Genomic DNA, 25327 nt, shown 5'->3' with positions numbered 1-25327 from the left:
ACCTGAAAGCCTGCAAAAATAGTGAATAGCAACACTTAATGGGGGGAATTCAATTGATCGCATTACTCGTGGTAAAAACCCAATTATCGTTAGTACTGTAATTTTAACGCGGATTTCTGCTTGCAACTCTCAGAGCTGCGAACAAAAATCAGCGCTGAAATTACCGTAGTAACGATAATAATGCCCACTATTACGTAGTACGGTAACGGTAATAATGCGTACTAATAATAGTGCGAGGGCCACGCTACTTTCATGAATAACGTGGTCAATTGAATTCCCCCGCCACTGTGTTAGCAGGAAGTGGCAGACAAGTTACTTATTCACTAAACAAGACAAACTTTATAAACAACAGCAAGATGCTTAAAACCTATATCCACTTATTTGTATTTTTTTTGTAACCTTTCAAAAGTATACATTTTTCTCCCCCCATGTCCAATTGTCGTGAACATAGAGAGCTTGCAGTTATTTCTAAGGGATAATTCATAACTGCAGTGTAAACAGGTTGTATCAAATGAATCCATTGATAAGTTGGTGTAACAGTTAAAGACGCAGAGTCTGATGTAATTGTGTTTGATGGCTTTTTACATCCCAGTGAGGAGATAAGCCTGCCACTTTTAGCAGCTTCCAGGATGTTCGCTTTAGAAACTTGAATAGACCTTGTGGTGCTAATCACAGCTGGAGATCCTGGGTAGGCAGCATGTGAAAGCCTATACAGGTATATAGAAAGGTGAACTTGAAAGGAAATTAATTCATTCTTCATATTTTGGGAAATCTGGATGCCACTCTGTACTGAGGGGCCAAAACCACACAAGGGTCTTGAAAGATAGATACCAACTACAGAGGGAACAGCCATAGGCACATGTATTTCAAGATGAGATTGGATATTGTTGTAATTCCATTATGTTTGGTATTTAAACGTGCGGGAGAATATGACCGGTTTATTGAGGGGGGTGTTATTTCTCTGAGATATATCTGTGAAGAATTACCAACAGGTCAAAACTTAGGAATAGTTTGACCAAACCTGAGGCAACATCCAGGGGACATTTCCGCCCCCCACATTAGCATTCACGCTGCCCCTGTGAATGCCGTCCAATTTGAGTTTGCTTAAAAACCTGTGTCTGGAGGGACAAAGTGTCAGCTTCTTGGGGAATCAATCTAATTGAAGGACTGTCCATCTCTCCTGCCTGCCCCAGGCATACGGATTATTATTTGTTAGTAATGCTCTGTACTTTCATCCCATTTATTTTATAAGAAACAATTGCACTATATTTGTCTGTCTTTTATTATCTTTTTATCTTAAGCATTGTGGATGTATTTTCCATATTAAATTACACTTAATAAGTTCTAGTCTCTGTGTTCTTACGAATTCACGCGACAGTTTGGTCCAGACGCTACCTAATTGAAACTGTGCAAAATTGGTGGTTTATGTGAACTCTGATTAAAGTAAATTGTGCTAGATTAATGCTAGGGAGAACCGAAGGCTTCCTAAATAAGAGTGTCAGCTCTTGTCCGAAAAACCTTGGTGGTGGTAATTAGTATTGCAAAGCTAGTGTGTGGCATAGATAGGGAAGGATTTAATCATTTTAGACAGACCAGGTGGTTGTTGTTTGGTTAACCCTATGTCACATAAGCATCACGCAGACTCAGGTGAGTGCTGTTCGTGACACAATCAACAAGCTTGTAAAACGGCAGCCATATTTGTTGTTACTTTTCCCTGAGTCTACCCTTCCTGTTGGAAGCTAGAGGACGCAGCCCAGAAAAGGCATCACTGTGTTTGTATATAGATTTCTGGTAAAAGAAAAGACAATACAGATAGACCTAAAACAGCTTACACACAGAAAGGATGTTTTATCACAAAAAAAAAATCTCTTCCGTCATACCTGAATACCTAGATTGCGATCTGTGCAGTTAGAGCATTTATTTAAAAATTATATTGAAAAAACCTGAGGCTTTTAAAACAAGGCTGCGACCACATTTTCTGAAAACCACAGAGCTTCAGATTGTGTGATGCATCTCAGAAGATCACACTTTGAAAACGGAAAGCCGCAGAGTCATCCAGAATCTTGTTGGTACATAATCATCCATCAGATGATTATTGTTAAGACATGTTGTTGTCAGGTTACCTAGGAACTAGGGAGGCAGAGGCAAACAATGGCAGTTTGGCAAGCCTCGATAAATTTGTTCTTCATTTGCAAGTTCAGCTACAACATCTGCCAAAAACAGTCATGACAATGGATTCACGGATCCTGGGGTCTGGACACAATGAATGGTTTATGAATGCAGAAAACACTGCACCATAATGAAAGGAGATGCTCACTGAACTAATAGAATTAACTGTTTGTCTTGTTGGAAACTCTCAGTGAGAGAGGATATTACTTCATGGAGTTTGATGCCACAAACTGATCATACATTAAAACAATCGACAAGTTTTACTTACCAAACACCATCCTCCATAGTGCGGGGTGTGGCCTTGTGAAGGGGCCTGTAAAAACAACACAAATACTAAAAAACAGGCTGTCTTTTAGCTTTTAAAACTAAGAGAGCCACTCTTTTGCTCTTGTAAATGGCGAGTTGTTTGAGAAATCTCTCTCATATAGATAGATAGATAGATATACACACACACATACACTCTCATCCTAGGCCTTTTTTGAGGATTTACCTTGGTAGCAACAAGCAGTTAATTAAAGATTTGATTCAATCACCCATGAATTACTACTGACTTAATTAAAATGTGACCTATTGGAGATACTTGAGGACAGAATTTGAGAATTGTTTTAAAGACAGCAAACATTGCCATGTGTGGGACTTTCCCGTTTTGAATCACTTCATAAGCTTAAGCACATTTGTTGATTCATGTACAGCGACAGTGCAAGTGATCTTACATTAAGCATAACTGACATGGTATGCTTCATCTTGTAGGCTTTTTGTCCTATATCAGATGTCCTTTTTCAATATATGAAAATGTCAATTTTGGGGCTTAGACCACCTTTAAAAATGTAATATTCATATTTAAAAAAGACATGTTAAATGTCATTACACTAACTTATTAAAAAACACCAAGTTTTCTCATAAAACAGAATAAAAAAAAAAAAAAGAATACTTTACCATTCGGGAACGCTAAGACACTGATAATTAGAAAGAAAAAGATGACGGACAGGATGCCCTTCCATATATTGTCTTCTTGGTTTGTGTTCTCCCTAAAACACAAAAATACAGCAGTGGGAAATATATGCGATTGTTTCAAGAACAATCAGAACTTACATTTTAAAAATGTGGAAAATATATTTTCCATGTAATGTAGAAGAGCCAGCGAGACCTGGTGCAGAATTTTGAAGGATATCACATGAAGCTTTTTATAAGGATAAGATTACAAACGTTTGCAGTTATGGATTTTAGCTATATTTTAGCTATAGTGGGTCCGGATTGATTTATCCCACAAAATGGCTGCCTCCAATGTGTGCAGGTGATCAGTCTTCTTGAAAGAACATAATGGGTAAAATACCAGGGGGTAAATGTATCAAGCTGAGAGTTTTCCGGCAGGTTTGAAAAGTGGAGATGTTGCCTATAGCAACCAATCAGATTCGAGCTATCATTTTGTAGAATGCACTAAATAAATGATAGCTAGAATCTGATTGGTTTTTAAAACCCGCCAAAAAACGCTCAGCTTGATACATTTACCCCCAGTTGTGTACCCATCACATCAACAACATAATTCACACTTAACAGATAAGTAATCATATACCTTGTATTACGGGACAATACTGCCTAAAAATAAGGTCGATTGGTAGATATTAAATTGTGAGGAGATTTCAAGGTTACTTTCAGAAAAAAAAAAGAATTAATGGCTGCAATGTTTATTTAAATAAACTATTTACTGTTGTACCAAGGCAGTGAAATTAGTCACCTATATGTTATGTTCTAGAGAGAAATAATATTTGTGGATGCATAATAGAACATAAGGCTTTAAAATTAACTCATAAATCATCTAATTAAACTTCTTCTGTTAAACAGTATACCTAGCAAAACACCACACAGCAAAATCTGCTTATCAGTCAGTAACATACTTTCGAAGATTATAGCGAGTCAGCCAAGGGATTCATTCCAACAAATTAATCCTCTCATCCAAATGAGGAAAAATTATTCAGGCTCTTTAACTTCATAACTTTTGTACTGAAGGACATTATTATATGTATTAAAAGGACCACTATTCTAATCCCTACTGCTACGGTTTATTTATATAGTAATGTATAAAGAATATTATTCACATCAGTCCCTGTGGAGTAATATCACTAACACTTCTTTTATTGAAGCCTGAGGTGAGTGCTCCTGTCACCCAGTGCAGTGCTCAGATTGTGCCGAGAGCCTGGGAACCCTGTTACCCAAATTCTATAAGGCCCTTAGGAAGATAAGGGTCTTTAGGTCCCCTTCACCAAAGCCATTTGGGAGCCCTTTAAGCCCCGATCCCTGGAGCCATAAGGCCCCTTAGGAGGCCAGGATCTACAAGTCCATCTTTGCCGTAAGGCTCAGGTGGGCCCAATTCCCCACGGGTTTGGCCGAGGATCCCCACTGGGGGATGGATCTTCGGCCCCATTTAGAAGGAGGGAGCCTCTGACAACATGGAGGGAGGGCCACTGCCGGATTAAGTGGGTGGGGCATGTGCCCCCTGGGGGTTAAATCTATAAAGGTGCTAATGATGTTTAAAGGGTAGTTATGATGAGGCTGAAGGCGTGAGCAAATGTCAAAGGTGATGAGAAGCGAGTTAATCATTATAAAGGGGTTAACAATAATTTGGGGTGTTATTTGGTGATGGGGAGCTTAATGTTGATGAAAAGGTTATATATAGGTTACATATATTTAATCAGTATGCAGAGGTTACTGACAAGTCAAGAGGTTAATGATTATTATGAATTGGTTTCACTATTACCTTGTTAATATTTACTGTCTCCTGAATGATTTTACTATACTCTTAATTAACAGCCCCCCCTATCTTAAATGCCCCGAGCCCCCTAAAGTTTCCGGCTCTGTAGAGGGCTGCCCATAAGGGTCAAACCCATAGCCCTCAAAGATATAAACAAAAGTAACCAAACCACACATAAACATGAAAAAAATGTGAGTGCAAAGTGATTAATAGATTAAATGGTGCCAATTAAGGCCCCAGTCTTTCATCCAAAAATATAAATATTGTCTTTGCCCCTGGGGAAAAGGCTAGGGCAAAGGAAAAAAAGTGCCACCTAAAGAGCAAGAGTGTCTTAGTGCAAAATGTCGTACTCTGTGGACGTGGTGCCCCCCTCACCACAGCATTAGCCCCGATGAAGCACCATCTCAGGCAACACTGGGGGAACATAGCATCTCTGACTTCAGGCAGACTTTTGGCCAGAGGATCAGGTAGCGATCCATTGCCTATTGGGGGGCACCTTTAAGCCCCATAGGTTACATGGGCAGCTCCAATTGATCTTAGCCAAAAAGCCGAGAAGATATATTCAATGGAGACTATATAGAAAATATACATTAATCAATGACACACATTTGTAGTAATTCCCCTTTTTCTCAAGTATGAAGATATTTCTTAAAAAAAAATTACCTCAACATTTTAGTATTCTTGTGTCACAAATACAAAACAATATATTTAAATAAAGTATAACACGGGCAGACAAAATAATGTGGAATTCAGGACCCAGTCTGTGAAATCTGTGAGCCAACAGGATTTATTAGCAGCCAGAGATGTGTCCGCATTGACACTGATAGAAATGATGGCCAGATGTTATGCACTAGCAGTCATTTTTTTAAGGGCATTGGCCATCTGGCTCTTGGGATTTGTCCAGCCCCAATATAATAGAATTTGTAGGATAATACATAATGGCAATTTATAAAACAGTTTAATCATGCAAGTGTAACAAAATGCTTATGGTGACCAAGCTTCAAAAACAGATAAATCCAAAAGCATTTTTAAGATGCTGCATCTAACTGAATTAAAAAGGACTCTATGAAGTAAGTTTAAAACAAAACACATCTGCTAAAAATCATCATATCAAATTTGAAACATTTGCATTGGAAATGTGTAAAATGGCTCTCATTCCCATTACAGGCCGTTACTGCAGATGGAAAGGCACTGAAGATTGCAAATGGATTCTAGATGTTATCCAATCCTAAGGAGTAATATAGTACCCAGCATGACAGCAGATAGACATCTGGTCACCAATGGGAGGGGCTATTGGCATAGCATGTAGAGGACAAGGCTCAACTAGCATTGTGACAATTCAGTAACACAATGCAAAAATAGATTACCCTTGGGAAAAACACTGAATTCAATAATAACAAGCAGAGCCCATCTAACTGGATGGAAGAACTGAAATTTCCTTTAAATAATCAACCTGACCTGCCAGACATGTCATATGCAGGCAATGTGTCAGATATATTTAATTTTTTACTAATAATAAATATTTTATTATGTAATTAAAAGCCATCTCCTCCACCATGGATGACATATCACTGTATAGGTTTCCTCTACTGTCCTATGCAGAAGATTTGCAGCCCAGGTTGAAGTTACAAGTAACACAATGCACAAAGTGATGGAGTGCACAGTGATGTGTCAGTCACCCCAATGCCTGGGGCTGTGTATACACCCTGTGTGCCAGGGCTGCCCTCCATGGGACAGGCTCAGGCTGGCTGATCCCCTTACCTGGTAAAGGCGAAGTACATCAGACTGATGATGGTGAAGGTGAGTAGGGTTATGGTGTGGGGCTTGTAGAAGAAGTCAATGGTGATGTCCTCCACCTGCTGCTCGTTGATCATCCTGAAATGAAGTTTATAGTTGACATCATCTTTACTTAGAGTCCTAGACCGCATACAGGACGCCATGCCCCTGCCCCCTCTCCCCCGGCCCAGGAAGCAGCGACATGCTCACACTGCGGACCGTACCATCTGCCGGGGCGCGCGGGGGGGGGGGGGGACCGGCGTCATGTGCGGAAGGTGGAGACATCCCCGTGTGCCCCGTTCCTGCTGCCTGTCTTATTTATACATTGTATTATATCTCACTAATGTTCGTGGAATGTATCACGGCTTCCTGGGGGTATATAAGGAGTGTACAGCGGATGTAGCTAAGTGTCTCCCTCGGTGGTCACAGAGTGGATCTGGCCATAGAGGAAGTGCCCTGTGCTCGGACCCACGTGGGTGGTAGCTGCAGATGTTCTGTGTGACTTTCACTGTGTGAGTGTGTAACCTGGTAGTGTTATATATACTGTACGTGTTATATATACTGTATGTGTTATATATACTGTATGTGTTATATATACTATACTACACTGTGTGAGTGTATACTGTATGTGTTATATACTATACTATACTATGCGGTGTGAGTGTGTAACCTGGTAGTGTTATATACTGTATGTGTTATATATACTATACTGTGTGAGTGTCTGTACTGGTATATACTGTGTGTGTACTGGTATATACTATACTATACTGCACTGCAACTGTGTGAGTGTCTGTACTGTATGTGTTTATATATATATATATATATATATATATATATATTATATACTGTATGTGTTCTACTATACTGTGTGAGTGTCTACTGGTAGTGTTATATACTGTATGTGTTATATATACTGTGTGAGTGTGTATATTGTATGTGTTATATACTGTATGTCCTATATATACTATACTACACTGAGTGTATAATGTATGTGTTATATATACTGTGGGAGTGTATATACTGTATGTGTTATATACTATACTACACTGTGAGTGTGTCTACTGTATGTGTTATATATACACAAGTCCTGTATCTACTGTATGTGACATATACTATACTACACTGCACCTGCGTGAGTGTGTATTACATATTCTAGTCCTATATCTACTGTATGTGACATACTATACTACACTGCACCTGCGTGAGTGTGTATACCGTGTATTACATATTCTAGTCCTATATCTACTGTATGTGACATACTATACTACACTGCACCTGCGTGAGTGTGTATACCGTGTATTACATATTCTAGTCCTATATCTACTGTATGAGACATATTACACTGCAACTGCATGTACTGGTAGTGCTATATATTCTATAACTATATATTGCTAGTGCTATACTGTGTGTGACATATACTACACTGCAACTGCTTGAGTGACTACACTGCTGGTCCTGTGTACTGTATGTGTGACATATAATACATCTAAGTGTGTAGACCGCTACCACTGTGCCTTTTAGATGTGACATATACTATCTCTTAGCTGCGGAAATTGATGATGATGGTGGCGTATAACTGTTTACTCCATGCCCTCTATGTATGACATATACTTCAACTGAGTCAGTGCTTATACAGTTACTTCTGTACCCTCTGTGACATTTATTACAACTGTATCTACTGTATGTTAATTACTACTGGGTGAGTGTCTTGTGTGTGTGTGCCACATATAGTATACTATATACATTATGTAATATAGGCATTTCTTCCACATTCAAATTCTGTTTTGCGACCTCAAATCAACTAAAGTTATTTGGTAAAATTTTGTGTTACAATTCCCTACATAAAACACAGGGTTGATACATAAAGTTACTTATTTAACACGCAGCTTATAAAACTGTTGTTGCCTCTCCTCTTCCCATGCTAAACACACTGCCAACCAATGTCCCATTTATCAGGATACTGCTTGACCTCTCCCAATCCACTCCCCCAAACCCTGACTTTGTATAACAAATCCTCATCACACAGCAGAAGTGAGGTCCCCAATCCTTCTGATGATGGCCTGGAGACTGTGCATAGTCAGATAGGCCCAGGGCAGCCTCTGTATCTTCAATCACGTCAGAGATCCGCTCCTCTCTTACCCCTAGTGCCTTCCCCAGACTTCTCCTCTCTCAGGCTACATCATTCACATATAGTCCAAATTACCAGTATGTCTGCTCTAGCATACATTGCTGCTAACAGCACCATTTATGTATTGATCCATGAGAATGTTCAGGACACACTTTACTAGAAATAGGGTAGTGAGTATAAAGCATCTATGTAATTATTTTTTTGGCTATAAAAAATGCTGTAACATTCAAGCAAATGCAACCTAGTACCATTCGATTGAATTTAAAACAATATGACTCTTCCATTATGCTCCTAAAACACATTAAAATTCATGCATTCTAAAAACAAAATGCTCATAAACACCTACAACCATTTTATTTTTATTTTTGTAAAACTACAGGAGTAGAAAATGAGGACTGCCTCATTTTCCACTCTCCTCAATACTGCGTGAGGAACACAGTCTGTCTGGTCTTTGCCTAACAGTTACTAGGTTCAATAAAAAATATTTTTTTAATTTTGTGGCCAAAAAAAGTCTATATATTTTCTTTCTTTTTAAGAAAAGTTTAGTAAAAGTTTGCATGTAGCAATAACGCTAGATAAACAACAAGTGCTTTGGGTGAGTATGATACGTATAAGCAATCTAATAGCGTTTAGTGTCATCCTGATATATTGATGTATATGTAGAGTAATTATTTGCATGATTGATGATACTACTTAAAGATTGTTAATAAGATCTCATCTGTCGCAGTCTGCTTATTTATGCAGAACTTGGTAAACACTCCAATTAATAGGAGCTTTTCTTGATTAAAATGTTGAAATTGGCAAATAATGTTTTGTAATTTTTCAACAATGGAAATGGGAAACAAAAAAAAAATCTGCTTTTCATTGGTTTATTTTTTTTTCTCTATTAGAATGAAGTGTCTTGTCTGGAATCTCTGTAGTCACAACTAAGTCAATCAGTCATTCATTTTCTAAAGTGTTATGAGAAAAGTGACAGCTAGACTTTGATTGGTTGCAGTGAGTTACAGAATCATTTTCCTGTAGCCCAGTTAAAATAATTGTCCCCGTTTGTAATGTACAATAAACAAACACAAACCATAGTGTTTTTCTAAAAGGTAGTGGACACCATTCAAAGGCAAACCGAGGGGGGTTTCCTAGTGCCTGGAAACCCCCTCCAAGCCTGGAGCACTGTATAATTGAGGTGGCTGGACCCTGCCCCTGCTTCACACTGCTCTGCTTGAAAAGGGAGAGCTACATGCACCTAACAGTAGTGCACGCAGCATTGCCCATGTATATTGTTGGAGAGCAGCCAAGCACTGTCTAAAATTATAGCCATGTCCCCATGCATGCTGGTCATGCCCACTGGTGGCATGGTGTGGAAACTCCCCTCTATAAATCCTGCGTTTGCCCCTGGACTTAACAAATTAACCATTTTCATTTCTATGTAATTCCCCACCACCCCTCCAACTATTCATGTGTTGTAAAAGTAACACCCCAGAGTTGCTTAGGCCTTCAGTACTTGCAATTGCACTATCATATCAGTCAAATTGAAATAGAACTTGATTCTAGCCCTGTCCACTTTAGTCTCTTCCACACAGACATGGATAAGGAGGAGAAAGAGCAATAAATAAATACTATAGGTTTTCCATTTTCAGTGTCCCTAGTAAAAAGTCTACTTGCATCCATGATGGGAGGAATATTCTGTTCCTAATTTGTTAAGTAGTATTGTTATTTGACCAAAATAAATACTTTGTGTAATGAAATATTTGTATGACTTAGGGTAAAACCTCTGTTTATATGTAGTTATGGTTTCATGCAGTCAACAGTCTGTCCTGGAAATGCAGCTCTTGGTCCTTGTAATGCGTACATTATAACGCTATAGAATATTTACATTGTTGTGGTCTCTCCCTGTCAGGATCCATAAACCAAATAGCGAGCTAAAGTGAGCAAATAATGCAGCTTTATAGCAATTTTTCTATTTCCAGTAATGAAGTTGCCTCTAAAAAATGAAATACAATATGATCCAATATGAATAGGCATCTTGTAACATTATCAGTTTAATTACATGTGGATAATGGGACATTGTAGCCTATTGTTAATATGTATATAGTTTATTGTATATTAGTGATGTGGCAGTGAGGTTGTTATTCATTGTCTTTAAAGTGAAGCTAAGGGGGTTATGGGTTGGGATCAGGTTGCAGGATACTGGTGAGGCTAAACTAATTAGTGTCCATTGATCTCGGAACACTATTCCAGACAGGCCATCTAGCATAGGAGGTTCTGTGGAAGTACAGCTCATCTTCCCTCCCCATCCCCCTCTCCCTACCCCAGTCCAGCACTAACCAATGTTTAACAAGGAGAGACCCAGGGGTTTGGCCAGAGAGGGGAAAGCTCTGTGGAGATTAGACCATAAATATAAGGAGTCACTCCAGGGGGTGAGGGGTGTTCATTCTGGGATTTCATTAATGGGAGGTGCAAGATCTGGTTTTGAGTTGTCGTTCTCTACCAAAGTCTAAATATGCAGCCGAGAGAGATCCATGGGTCGTCAAGTCCGGACAGCCAGGTGACTAACTCCTTAAGCTAGTGGAGTAAGGGACAGATGATGTGGTAAACCTGCCAGGCATTTATTTACTGTGTGTAAATAATAAATATATTGCTTTACTTTCTAACTGCATTTGTCTGAGTGACTGTTCGAATCCTAGAAGGTACTGGGTAGACTTCACTGACATAGTGAGGTACCTGTGGGTGGCCAGCCAGCGTGAAGTGGGTAGCATGGGGCCATATAAACCCGGTATCTTCACACATGCCTCCTTATTGGAGTACACTGGCAGGGCAGCTGCCGTATCACAGAGGTCTGAAGTTCTAGCTTCCTCAAGTTTTTGCTCACTCCCGTTGAGCCATCTTCTTGGGTATAAAATATAAACATTAAATCAATATCGATCCAATCAAGCTTTTACTAAATAATAAATTAACTGACCAAATGTGTGCTTTAGTTCAATTAAGTTCCTGGCTAACTGGTCTTTGAAAAAAAATTCCCCATGGTTAATGATATACTGCAATGTACCTAGTAATAATAGCTGATAAATAACATCCTTTTGTGTTCTTATTGTCCCAGATTGTCTTCAGATGGCCCTGCCTGTATGTCAGAGAAGTGGCAGATGTTTACTCTCATCTCTGAGACATTATGCTGCTTTTACAAAGGGACGATGTGATTCGATAACCGGAACCCTCAGGCACCAGAGGAAGAATTATCCTGGTTTATCGCAACAATTTCACTGTCAATATATGACACAAAATACAGCAAGGAACAGTATATTACTGCGGAGAGCGGGGTGTGCACAGTACAGCACACAGGATGGTGTAATGGTCATTGACCCAGAAAGTAATCTGCCCTCCATCAGCCAAAAGCAACAGAGGACTGTTGTAATGCCCAGAGTGGATGTGGGTACACTTCCAGAAGGTATCTAATTGTATTGTGAAAACCAATTGATCATCATAAAGTTTTGCAGGAAACTCTTGTTTAAAATGGAGATAAAAGTTGTACAAATTAATCTTAGGACTTTTGTCAGCGAAATAGTAAGTCTAAGGCTGGGTACACACTACAGAAATTTTCTCCCAAAGTGCTAACTAGAATGATTTTACCAGCGACTGATAGAAAGGGAAAAAAAACTCCCAATCAGCATGCCGATTCCTGTGTATACACTGTATACGTGTTACCTTCAGATCTGTGCTCTTCATCTGTCATAACCATCTGCTGAAAAGATTGTAACTGCACACCCTATGTTGATCGTGAGTGCATGCACACTGCAGAATTGGAACAACATTGTTCCATCTTTGAACGAGTTTTTTAGTTTGTATCGTTTCATTTGATTTTTAAACCAATGTGCTTTGGAACATTAATTTTTCATTGTTGCAGTGTTGACACGAATGCAATATTGGGCCGAACAGTCCTTTATTATGTGATTGGCCGAATAATCAGATGACAACCCCTGTAGCCTTACATATATTAACATTTTCACAATGGATGACTTAAATGCAATAATGTGCATTTAATTAATGTCGTGTACAGAACGTAGTGACAGCCATTTTGTGGGTTAAACTGATACATGAGAATGCAGCCTTTTAGGAGCCAGTGACAACATTGAGACATGAAGAGCCTCCGGTTTCATTCTCATTGTAATATTCATGTCTCAGAAACGTCATCAACTGATAACACTGCATTTTCATTCATATTAGTGTTGCACGCAAAATGGCTGCAGTGTGTGTGGGTTACAGGAGAACTTTGCAGTACTCTAATCTAATATTGTAAATTTGATCCATTCAATTATCCGATGGGTACATCATCGTTCAAAATGAATAGTTGGTCGCAAAACACCCCGCACAAACATCTTGCTAAAATCCAGCAATCTTTGCGTTTTAATGATTGGTTATAATTTTGTTAGAAATTTAAAGCTAAAAACCCTTCCCTTGTTTACTTTGGAATTATTTTTTTTTATTGTTATTTATTTTAATTGGTCAAAACACCGTCATACCAATGCAAGAAGACTGATAACAGAACAGGAATGACCTTTGAGTCATTGGCAGACATTCAGAACATACTTAAATACAATACATTTGTAATTAACCGTTCCAAGTTTGACTCAACTTTTATAACTATGGGGAACTAAAACAAGAATTTACTCCACTTTTCAAAACAAATATTTCTCTGCTGACTAGTTAGTTGCTTGTAAGTGGTGTACTTAGTCTTTTATGCACGCTGTGATTTTTTATTTATTTATTTTTTTTTATTTTTTGCCCATCCACTTTCCCCAAATTGGCTACTTTATTAAATCCTCTTGATAGTTTCCATGCAGCAAAGTTTATGATTGTAGGCTCTAATGAAAAACAAAGAAAACAAAGCTTTTGTGTTAAGATCTCGTTTAGATTTGTTTCATAAACAATACTCTATGCATTTGATGCTCTTTGAATAGTGTTCTCTAGTCAATATTAGACAACCCATATGAAGGAAAACAATATATATTGTTTTTAATGTGTATTCACACCGCTAGTGTCTGTGTGATGTGTTTTGCTGTATTGTAATCTGTGTTGAAATTGATACAAAGCCTCAACAGAAGCTTGTATTGTTGGCCTAGGGAACTATCCTAAACGCACATGGCTCTTCACTTCCACATAGTAGGAAAACTATTTTGGTCCATAGTTTATTTATATCATATGCTTGTGTGAATTTAAATTAAAGTTCAGAAGCCTGTACATTTAGTGGATTAGCTAGATGTAGAGGATATACTAAAAAATAAAATTTTACACCCTTAGGGGCATAGTCAATTGTTTTTTTTTCCGCGCCATGTAAAATCTATTACCGTTAATATGGTAGTAGTTGGATTTCAGCGAGAAAACTACCGTATTAACGTTTTTTCCACGCACAATTACCATAATAACGATGATCGTGCGCGGACCGCAAGATTTTCGGCGTTTCCGCCGAGAATTGAATATGCCCCTATGTGTGGGAATTTGTAGGCATGTCAGCCATATATATGAATTGTAAGGTGTAAAGAGAAATTGCAAGGAGTACAGAAAAATACATAAGACGATCAAATATTATCATGTTAGCAAAATGCAAAAATTATGCTGTGGACAGTTTTATAACTGTACTTAGAATTGGTCCTGTAACGACCACAGAATCAGGGTGTTAAATAGTTATTGGTCACTAGCTCAACAAACTAGTTGATAGTTACTATATCCAGAAGTCAAAATATAAATATATATATATATATATATATATATATCTAGGGCAGCACTGTGGCTCAGTGGTTAGCACTTCTGCCTTACAGCACTGGGGTCATGAGTTTGAATCCCAATTTTTCTTATCTGTGTGGAGTTTGTATGTTCTTCCTGTGTATGCGTGGGTTTCCTCCGGGTGCTCCGGTTTCCTACCACACTCCAAAAACATACTAGTAGGTTAATTGACTACTGACAAAATTAACACTAGTCTGTGTTAGGGAATTTAGACTGTAAGCTCCAATGACTGATGTGAATGACAAATATTCTCTGTACAGCGCTGCGGAATTGGTGGTTCTATATTATAAATAAATGTATATATTGCATACGGTACATTATGTGGAAATAAGAAGTTCTTGTTCTGTTCTGTGACCATATAAAAGCAGAAGACTGTGACTTCCAATATCTGTAGCAGTTTAAACTCAGTGGCGGATTAAATTGGGTGCAAAGTGTCTCATGGACGTTCTGGAGATATTTTACTCATTTTTTCCTCACACCCCTTAGAGTTCCAATGATTTCTACCGTAATTGCCGGCAATGTGCCTGCACCACATCGCCGGCACTTGACTTCCATCCTATGTGGTGCACTATTTCTTAGAATACTTAAATTTTACTAATGCACATTATTATCATCCATTTGTGCAGATATTTACAGTAATTTATACATATAGTACCATCATGTGTACAATATGAATAATTCTATAATCTTCTGGAACACTGTTGTTTTCTTTCTGCAAGAACTAGATGACGTCCCACCTTTGTCCCCATTGGATGTGATCACAGAAGAAGAAGCTGCTCTGATAGATCCCTATATTCCGATCCCTCCAGACTCCGTCACACTTCGAGACTATGTGGATCATTCAGAAACACTACAGAAGCTTGTTGTGCTCGGTGAGTGGACAGATGTTGTATTCAAAACTATCACAACCAGCCCGGGGTTATCTGTCTCCTGCAGTACGAGCTTCTGTTCATTGTAAATTTGGTGCCATTTATTAAAAAAAAAAAAAAAAAAATCTGTATGAAAACAATTATGCTAAATGTCATTATCACACATAACTTCTGTAAATTATGTTTACCCATAAGTTCTAATAATAATTTATGATAATGTCCGTTTCATACCTCCCAACTGTCCCGATTCAGGTGGGACAGTCCTAATTTGAGGGCTCTGTCTGGAAGTTGGGAAGGAGTCTGTTCACTGCTGCTCTGCACGGTGCGCACAGCTGTGAAGGGGTTTTGGAGGAGAGGGGAGAACAGAACGGGGCAGTCGAGCACTTCTAAGCTGCTAGGCACATCCCCAGGGTTGTGGCCACACTCCCCGTTCCAATGCTGCCTACCCAAATGTTGGGAGGTATGTGTTTAAAGAGTAGTAAAAGGGGTATTGTATGTTCTGTCCGTGTTTGCGTGGATTTCCTCCAGCTATCCGGTTTCCTCCCACACTCCAAGGGGAAAAAACCCACTGGTAAGTTAATTGGCTGCTGACAAAATTTGTGTGGTGTGTGTTAGGGAATTTAGATTGTAAGCTCCAGTGAGGCAGGGATTGATCTGAAAGACAAATAGTTTCTGTACAGCGCTGCGAAATTGGTGGTGCTATATAAATAATAGTGTGAGTAAAGTAAATTTTGTTTAAACACCATTGGGCCATTTCATTAAGTTATTAATAAATATAAACACCCGCTGTTACTGTAATGAAGCCAGGAGAGGAGGAAGAGGTCAGCGTTTCAGTTTGCAGTCATCTTTGTTTGCCGATAGAAAACAGAGAATCCACAAATATAAAAATATAATATCCATTGTTACGCCTAACAAAGTTAGTGAACATGCTCAGACAATGTCAGATGTGGGGGACAATACTACATCATGCTTTTTACAACGGGCTTAGGGGACCCATGACTTTCAAAAATGGAACTTCAGCAGCTTATTTATTTTGAACTCTTTATTATATGTAAATTCCAAATGAATAACTTGTATTGTCACACACTTTTACTGGCATTTAATAACATATAGACAACCTTTGGCTCTCTAGGTGCTGTGGAACTACAACAACCAGCATGTCATGCCAGTCTGTATGCTGGGACTTAAAGTTCCTCCTCTTCTATAGAATATAACCCTATGTGTTGATCCCACACTAGACCTAAAACCAGCCTTTGGGAATTTCAGTGGGTACAGAATACTTATTGGTTCTTGGTGTTATGGTGTGCAGGTAATAACTGGAAACTGCATGTGTTTTACCACAGGTGTGGATTTATCCAAGCTAGAAAAGCGCCCCAACGTGGGAACATTTCTCCTGAAGTTAGACTTTGAGAAGGATATAAGTAAAATCCTTTTTTTCCTAAAAGATGTTGGTCTAGAAGACAGCCAGCTGGGGCCTTTCCTGACCAAGAATCCCTTCATTCTCAGCGAAGATCTTGACAACCTGCACAAAAGGTAAAATAAATGTGTGTTGCCCGCAAAGACTTTACTCCCGAACTGCCCACTTGATTGTTTTATTATTTCACAGTGTGCGCTACACATAAATATTTGACCAGAGAAGCGCTCAGCTTGCCATTCCAAAAGTGATTCCATTGTCTGTCCACTAACATGGCAACACCTGTGGTCAAATAAGTATACATTTAGTGCTCTGCGCAGAATATTAAAGCAGAATTCTACCAAGTCTTGGCGTTCACTATCACACAATAAAAGGCAAAGTTAGATATGTCATCCAGGTGGTCCTTCCACGAGTTCACTTCTGCCTCACAGCGCTGGGGTCATGCGTTCAATTCCCAACCATGGCCTTATCTGTGTGGAGTTTGTATGTTCTCCCCGTGTTTGCGTGGGTTTCCTCCCACACTCGTAAAACATACTAGTAGGTTAATTGGCTGTTATCAAATTGACACTAGTGTCTGTCTGTCTCTCTGTCTGTGAGTGTGTTAGGAAATTTAGACTGTAAGCTCCAATGGGGCAGGGACTGAGGTGAATGAGTTCTTTGAACAGCGCTGCGAGTGGTGCTATATAAATTGATGATGATGAACTTCAGTGCTGCTCTCCTCTCTGCTTCAGTGTTCGGTCTTCTCAAACTACCGAGTGGTGGTAGAGTTGATGTCTTTACGTCGACTCCCAATGTTCTTGAAGGTATTATGGCTACGGAGACCAGTGTGGAGCCACAAGCTCTGCATGGCACCCTTCCCTCTACAGTTTCACACTGCCCATGCTTTCAGACAGAAAACTCCAGACAAAGGGAAAATGGCCGCATGGCACAGCCCCTGGGCCTCCGGTGGGGGGGAGCGGTGGTGGTGGGTAGAGCGGTTTCTCACTGTACCTGATGATGCAGAATTAAGCAGAAAGTAGTCCATTGCTGGACCCATTCAGCATTCATGGGGAGAAGAGAAAAGGACCCTCTAGATCAGTAATCTGACATTGAATTTATTACAAATTTGTGAAGACTTCACTGAATTACAAGTTTCAGTTTTAATTGTCCTTTTCATATTTAACATACACTATAGCACAAAAAATATCTACTTGCAGCAGACCCAATTGCCAACAATTACTATAGCCCATATCCATCGTATGCAGCCAATCACATCGTTCCCACTGCCCACCATGTACACTCCCATATCCTATGTAATAGCCTCAGGCCTAGTATAATTACATAGCCCTAGAGGTGCCTCTTGGGCACCAAGTTCACTGCTAGAAACTCCAGAACAACCTATCCTGACTCTATGTCCAGTGTATTTTATGTGTGACCTCTTATGGGCTGGAGTGAGTTCACCAAAGGATACGTTGGGCCCAGAACCTGAGCAGTACCAATGCGTTTTCTCATGAGGTTACCCTGTAATATGGTCCTATGTTGTGGCAGGTCTGTAACTTGGTGGACTTGTCTGTTTGTTCACAAATATTTGCAGATTGACAGACTGACACTTCCAGAAAACAGAGTAACAGATATGCGGGTATGGATTACATTTATTTAAGCAGTCGTTTCCACTAATTATTATAGGTGTAGGTCAACGTCCTGGAAGGAAAAGGTTTCCCTTGGTATCTGTCATTGTCTATGTTACATCTTTGCATTATTGCGCTAATAATGTTGTCATCATACAATACCCACCTGCAGCTATAATTGTTATTCCACTACCTTATTTACTAAATGTTTCCCCCGAACCTCTTAGATTGTAAGCTCATCTGGACAGGGCCATCTCTACCTTCTGTTTCATGTCATTTCATGTGATTTATTTGTGTTGCATAACATGTTGGTGCCTTATACTTAAAGGATAATAATTATAATAATCCAGTAGAAGACATTGACTATCATTGTGTTTAGATGCAGAATTTGCATTATATCAATTGGCTTTTATCTGTCTTCTGCAAGTAGAACAATGAAGGCCAATTTCTTAATTGGTTGCTATGATTTTGTGCAAATGTTGCACCGAATGTTATACAACACTAATAAATAAGACCTAGTGATGATGTTTTCTTGTTGGTCGTCTATAAACATGTTTATCAGAGTTGCCAGATATCGTGTCGGAAGGAAGTGAGCAATAGATCTTGGGAGTACTGACTGCCCTACGTGATTCCCCCATTTGGAAGAACAATGTGGGTTTATTGTTAGGGTAGGCTTACGCTACACATACTGGGGCTGATGCAGTGAGTACAATGCCAGTTTGCTTAGCAGATCTTGTGTGAAATCACTTTACACCTGCCCAGAAAAGTGGCCGCAGGCATCTGCGGCTATGCAGATCCGCCTGATTCTCACACTTAAGCCCACTTAGAGAGGCAGGAAGGGGTGTTCTAACATAGGCCAAGTACAGTAAGGACGTGTTCGCATAATTACAAACAGTTGCAGACTGAGACACAGACACATACTGTATATGGCTGTTCAAGTGTATTATTTGCAGGTGGTCAATGGCCGGTACAAATAGCGGTTGATGATGACGGTCGCCAGCAATAATATTTGTTGCACATGCATATAATCTGCTTTTGTGTGCATGCTTAAGAAAATTTTTATTTTATTTTTACGTATATTGGACAAGGGTTTTATTGAGGTCTAATAGCGAACCAAACAAATGATTACAAACACGGGCAGACCTGCATGTATTTTGCATATGCCCACAATTGCGGCTCTGTTAGTGAATGCAATTCTTCAGCTCTCCGGAAAAATATTAACTTTCTTTCATTGTTCTTATTGTTAAAAAGTATGAGTTCACTGTAAACTGATTCTATTGAAAATAGTGTATGCTTTTAATATCAAATCAAAGATGCATTTATGTTCATGACGGTAATTGCAATTCTATAACCTGATCATCTGGGCAATAAGTGTAGTTTATTCCACTGCTTTCTGTGGTCGATGCCACGTGGTGGTTTAGAATGCTGCGGTTTTCACACCAGAAAACCATGAGGTTGTAAAGTGACGAGTGTTCCTGCAGTGAGACATTACTGTCGCATAGAGTGCTTTGGCTGAAAGCATTGCATGCAGTGACCCAGGATACGCATTCCCTGTTCAGTTTAATGCGTCGTGCTCATGTATTTGATCGTTTTAGATCCATAAAGGTGAAGTCTGGCAGGTGTTTTAGAGGTGATTAGGAGACTAAGCATTATGGCAGACTCCTTCAGATAAATGTAATCATAAATCTAAGCCTTGCTTCAAAATAACTTTAGATAGAGAGATTTTATATATATATATATATATATATAATTCGTTTTAATTAAACAAAATAATTAGACCAATGGTCTGTTAATTATGTGTGTATTAAATTGATTTATAGACGCACCCATTCTGTTCTGTATTTTGTGCCCATCTTCCAGTATACTGGGTGTCACATACATTTTATATTAATTATTGATATGCAAAAAGATCAGCTCAAGTAACAAACAACTCTGCAGGCAAATTGTGCCTGATGTCAAAATAACTCTGATCAAAGAATCCTTTGTAAGATACTCCTAAAATAACCTGTGCAGTTCCTCTCATCTCATCAGTGCTTCCCATAGTTATTTAATGAGGCGAACAAAAATACTGGCATGTGATGAGCTTCAAACGGATGCTCTTAGCTGACAACCTGTAAGAAAATGTGAGTTATATTGCAAAGCCGGTTTCAATTGTTGTTACCGTCTATCCCGATGTCCCGAAATTTGCAGAACTGTTCCACGGACCTCAGCCGTTCAGGAGGATGCGGTGTTGACAGCCAGTAACAGTTCATACGCAAACTGTGTCCGTTCTACCTCGCTGCTAGAAGCGGTCATAGCCATGGTTTACAGTCTCCTTCTGGTTATAAGTAATTACAAAACCATATGCCTTCCATTCACATAGAGAAATCCGTATCCGATATTGTGAAGACCGTGCAGATGGATGTAAGCAAATTTATAAAGTGGGATGGCAGATTTTATAAAACAGGACAAGATTAAGATACCACAAAATGTGGTAGATTGCAGAGTGTTGTTGCAAACAATTTTCCTTCATCACCATTTATTTCTATAGCGCCACTAGTTCTGCAGTGCTGTACAAAGAACTCATTCACATCAGTCCCTGCCCCATTGGAGCTTACAGTCTAAATTTCCTAACAGACAGACAAGGGTCAATTTGTTAGCAGCCAATTAACCTACTACTATGTTTTTTTGAGTGTGGGAGGAAATCCACGCAAACACAGGGAGAGCATACAAACTCCACACAGATCAGGCCATGGTCGGGAATTGAACTCATGACCCCAGTGCTGTGAGGCAGAAGTGCTAACCACTAAGCCACCATCCTTCCCCAAAACCTTGTCTCCGATAAGGGAACTTTCTATACCATTGTGCTGTTATAGTCTGTCATTGACGGCCGATGCATTCATTGCTGAATGAGGGAAGCAGAGATGAGGTTGCACAGAGCTGAGGGACATTGTCTGTCAATGGAAAATTAAACGTCTTCCTCAGTGGAAACATCAGTGTAAAAAATCTGCAGTTGGTTTATCAGTTAACCTTGACACTTGAGGCGGTGTTTGTGTCTGTCTCCCCCTCCCTCTCTCTCAAATCTCATTTTCCCTTTTTGTGTTGTTCAGACGTTCTGTTCTGCAAATAGTAATTTCTCTGTTTCCTCTGTCCTTGTCCGTCTGTACAGACACGCTATTTTATTATTTTTCCTTTTGTATTTGTCTCCTGTAAAAAGCTAATATATTAACTTGTAAAGGGATTTACCATCTTCACATAAGCGTTTGTACATATATTCCTACAATGTTTACCATACACATGACGTGATCTTTCTAGCTTTAACATACATGGCTGAAAAACATAATGGTTTATTTTTCCTGCCCTGCCATAGGACAGAAAGCTGCTCTGCCTGATGTAAATATTATGGTATATAAACACAGAAGATGAAAGCAGTGCATTTAAATTTGGCAATGTACTTATTATGAATTACAGGTGTGTATATACAAGTCAGTAAATTCGTGTCATCTGAAACTAGATGCCCATATTACGTATTTCTGCATGTCCCAGACGACATGCGCACGTTTGCCATGTTGACCACACTTTTGGGTTCTCATATGTCCAGATTTTCCCAGGAAAGTCCACTTTTTTTTTTCTTCCCGTCCACTCAAAATATTTATTATTTATTCTTGGCCTTTTATTTAAAACATATGGTAGCACTGAGCATATTGTACAAGGGATAAGTGGTCTTATAGGATCAAGCTGATAGGTGATCTAGATCACCTAACATATTTTCTGGGTTATGTTACACTTTCCACTTTAGTTTAAATGTAGGGTTTACTTTCACTGTAATCTGTTTGAGATAATTGCTGTTATTCTGTTTGCTTGGTCCCTTACCCCATACGCTGATTGGAAACTGACGCAGAAATATTGCATTGAATTTCCTGGTGTGTAGAATCCATATGCAGCTGACTGAATAAAAACACCCCCCCCCCCCCTCCCCCCATGAACAAGCCCTTAGCAATGGAACAATTTCTGCAAAATTAAAAAAGAATTCATGATATTTGCTCCACCTCGGTGACCAAACCATTTACACAAAGCATCCATCAAGTAATGGTGTATCCTTACTTTATTTACCGCAAAGTGCTCTACAAAACATACACTGTAATGTTACAACTCGCTGCCCCTTTAAATATGCAATAGTGTTCTTTTGTTCACTTTTGCTTGTCCTGTGAAGAGATTCACAAAACATACACTAGTAGTGAGATACTGAAGTTAAAAGCACTGCAGTTGTGTTTGGTTTCATTTACTCTCTGCTCATTGCTGCATGTAAGAGCAATTATTCAATAACATGGTGCAAAGCGCAATATCTGCTTCCACCACTTGAGTACACTAGACTGATGAAAGCTGATATCTGGTTGCTATGAGTTACAGCACATACATTCTATATGCGCTAGTTTATTAAATGAGCTTTATAGTGCAGTGTTATACAGTGCCGAGTGGGCTAAATCATTTGCCCGACAGCTCCCTTCCAATTTTATATTTAGTAACGTAAAATGAAATCTAAGTTTTGCTGATCTCCCGCATCCAAAGGTGTATCTTACTCCTGTTCCATAGAAGTAAGGAATACCTGTCCTACACAGGTCTGCCCATCAATGACTCATTCCATAACATGGTGAATCAGCACTTACACAGTGACATGTATGTAACCTGTAAATGGTATTGGACCAGAAATGCCACCAGCAAATGGAGGAGGCCGATTCCAAAGAAATGGGAATAAACACAGCAAGCTTTTATGTTACAAATAATAAATGTAAATGCACTTCCTTACAGAAAGAATTGGAAAATGTGACTTTATGGTAGCAGGCCACACTTACATATTTTGACATTGGGACTTGAAGACTATATAATCTAGGTTCTGCAGGGTTTTTTTTTTTTTTTATAAAGCTGATAGGAGATCCCAGCAGGTGAAATGGATGTCACATCTTTCCAGTTCTATCGCCTGTAAACCTCGCCGCATCCACCAGTCACATTCCTGTTACACAGGATTCCTGGTTCTTTCCTGTTCCATCACAGAAACTAACAGAGTTCGTCCCATCTTGAGTTAAAATACTTTAGCCCAAGCTTAGGAAATATAAGATGTCCCTGTTTAGTATCATACATGCTGTGCAGGAAATCCACAACATCTCAGATGGCCGTTAGGCATGGTCCTACTGTGCCTGGCTTTGGATGCAGATAAAAGGGAATGAACAGGAAAAGATTTCCATAATAATGTATTTTCCTTCCAGAACTTCACATTAGGAAGTAAGGGATAAGTTTTAGAGATGTTACTAATTTCTTTATGCTGGACAACCCCTGAACAGTGATATTTCCATTAATAAGCCTCCGAATAGCCATTATTTTATTAAAGTACCAACATATTTGCTTTTATTATATAAGGTCAAGATAATTTATCAGTACTGTATGTTTCCTCACGTATCATAAACAGAAATTAAAGTGATTGTCGCATGTGATTATGACAATACAGCTCTATTGCGATCTATGGAAGGACTTAATTGACAACATAAATTAATATGGTAGACTATGTTTTTACAATAAATGTATTTTATTTCAATTGTTGGTCTTTTGAGTGCATATTGTGAGTATATTCTCTTTTTTTTGGGGGGTGCTTTCCATTAAATTACATTTACAACCCTGTGGTCTATGATACAATGGGAAGGGCTGCGCTCAACCCCAAATCAGCCAGGAGCAGCAATACTCAGGAATCCCTTCCTGTGAATCACAACATATACATACACGCAATGTATTGCGCTCAATTACCAAAATTGCATATGAACACTGACCAAATGGTAGTAGATGATAATTGCAAGTACATATAATCTAGTCCTAATAATAAAAATAATGAGGCTAATGATATTACAATATATGGTCAAATGTGTGACTGATAAGGGTATCGATATTAAACTGAACGTCCACTAGAGTGTGTGAATAACCAGATAGTAACATGAGGTATATTGGGACCAGTCTAAATAGTGATGACCAGGGGTTTAATAGGCAGATGGTCATACAAAAAATAATAAAAACAATAAGACAATAAAACAGCAAAATTTCCACAAATGAAAGTGGTGACACATTAAAATTAAAATAGTCAATAAAAAGTTAATATTGAGTCCAAGGGGATTCCAATATGAACCCTTATGTAGAATCCCGATTTAGTAGGTGATCTCAATCACCTACTAAATCGGGATTCTACGTAAGGGTTCATATTGTTTTTATTATTTTTTGTATGACCATATGCCTATTAAACCCCTGGTCATCACTATTTAGACTGGTCCCAATATATCTCATCTTACTATCTGGTTATTCACACACTCTAGTGGACGTTCAGTTTAATATCGATACCCTTATTCACACATTTGACCATATATTGTAATATCATTAGCCTCATTGGTTTCTCATTATTTTTATTATTAGGACTAGATTATATGTACTTGCAATTATCATCTACTACCATTTGGTCAGTGTTCATATGCAATTTTGGTAATTGAGCGCAATACATTGCGTGTATGTAACCCTGTGGTCTACCTAAATCCAATCAGTTCTGCCCTTGTGTGACTGTAGCTGGTCATTTGTCACTTGCAGAAAGATCGCTTTCAGTTATAAGCTGTGCACTATAATTACTGATGGCTGTAGGAATATAATTCGCTGCTATAGGCTCTGGAGGAAGCTGCAGAATATTATATCCTGATTTCGGATCAGATCCAGAATTGAGCAATACGGTTATTATAGCTGTGATTGGTTATCAGAGTTCTACATTCCAACACAGACCTGGATTTGCCAAGTCACACAGTTCCATTGTTTGTTGCCACTCCTAGGCCATGTTTGCAA

The 25327-nt window shown here is 38.9% G+C and overlaps 2 protein-coding genes across 4 annotated transcripts in view; one reads left to right on the top strand and one right to left on the bottom strand.

Annotated features, from left to right (window-relative positions):
- Nucleotides 1-25327, bottom strand: part of PTDSS1 (phosphatidylserine synthase 1) — a 52114-nt gene that overhangs the window by 17442 nt on the left and 9345 nt on the right. For 2 of the 3 annotated variants that reach the window (XM_075213835.1, XM_075213836.1), the window contains exons 1-3: nt 6680-6912; nt 3106-3197; nt 2438-2482 (exon numbers count right to left, since the gene is read on the bottom strand). In XM_075213835.1, coding sequence (XP_075069936.1) covers nt 2438-2482; nt 3106-3197; nt 6680-6858 — 316 coding nt within the window. In that variant the 5' untranslated portion in view covers nt 6859-6912. Of the gene's footprint in view, nt 1-2437; nt 2483-3105; nt 3198-6679; nt 6913-25327 lie in introns of those variants that run through there. The other variant, XM_075213837.1, reaches the window with a different exon arrangement.
- Nucleotides 6974-25327, top strand: part of MTERF3 (mitochondrial transcription termination factor 3) — a 33673-nt gene continuing 15319 nt past the window's right edge. The window contains exons 1-4 of the mRNA XM_075213838.1: nt 6974-7206; nt 11917-12261; nt 15314-15466; nt 16807-16996. Coding sequence (XP_075069939.1) covers nt 11928-12261; nt 15314-15466; nt 16807-16996 — 677 coding nt within the window. The 5' untranslated portion in view covers nt 6974-7206; nt 11917-11927. The remainder of the gene's footprint in view (nt 7207-11916; nt 12262-15313; nt 15467-16806; nt 16997-25327) is intronic.

The sequence above is a fragment of the Mixophyes fleayi genome, chromosome 5 (genome assembly GCF_038048845.1).
Source record: "Mixophyes fleayi isolate aMixFle1 chromosome 5, aMixFle1.hap1, whole genome shotgun sequence".
NCBI classification, from domain to species: Eukaryota; Metazoa; Chordata; class Amphibia; order Anura; family Limnodynastidae; genus Mixophyes; species Mixophyes fleayi.
This window is presented reverse-complemented; position numbering and strand designations above follow the sequence as displayed.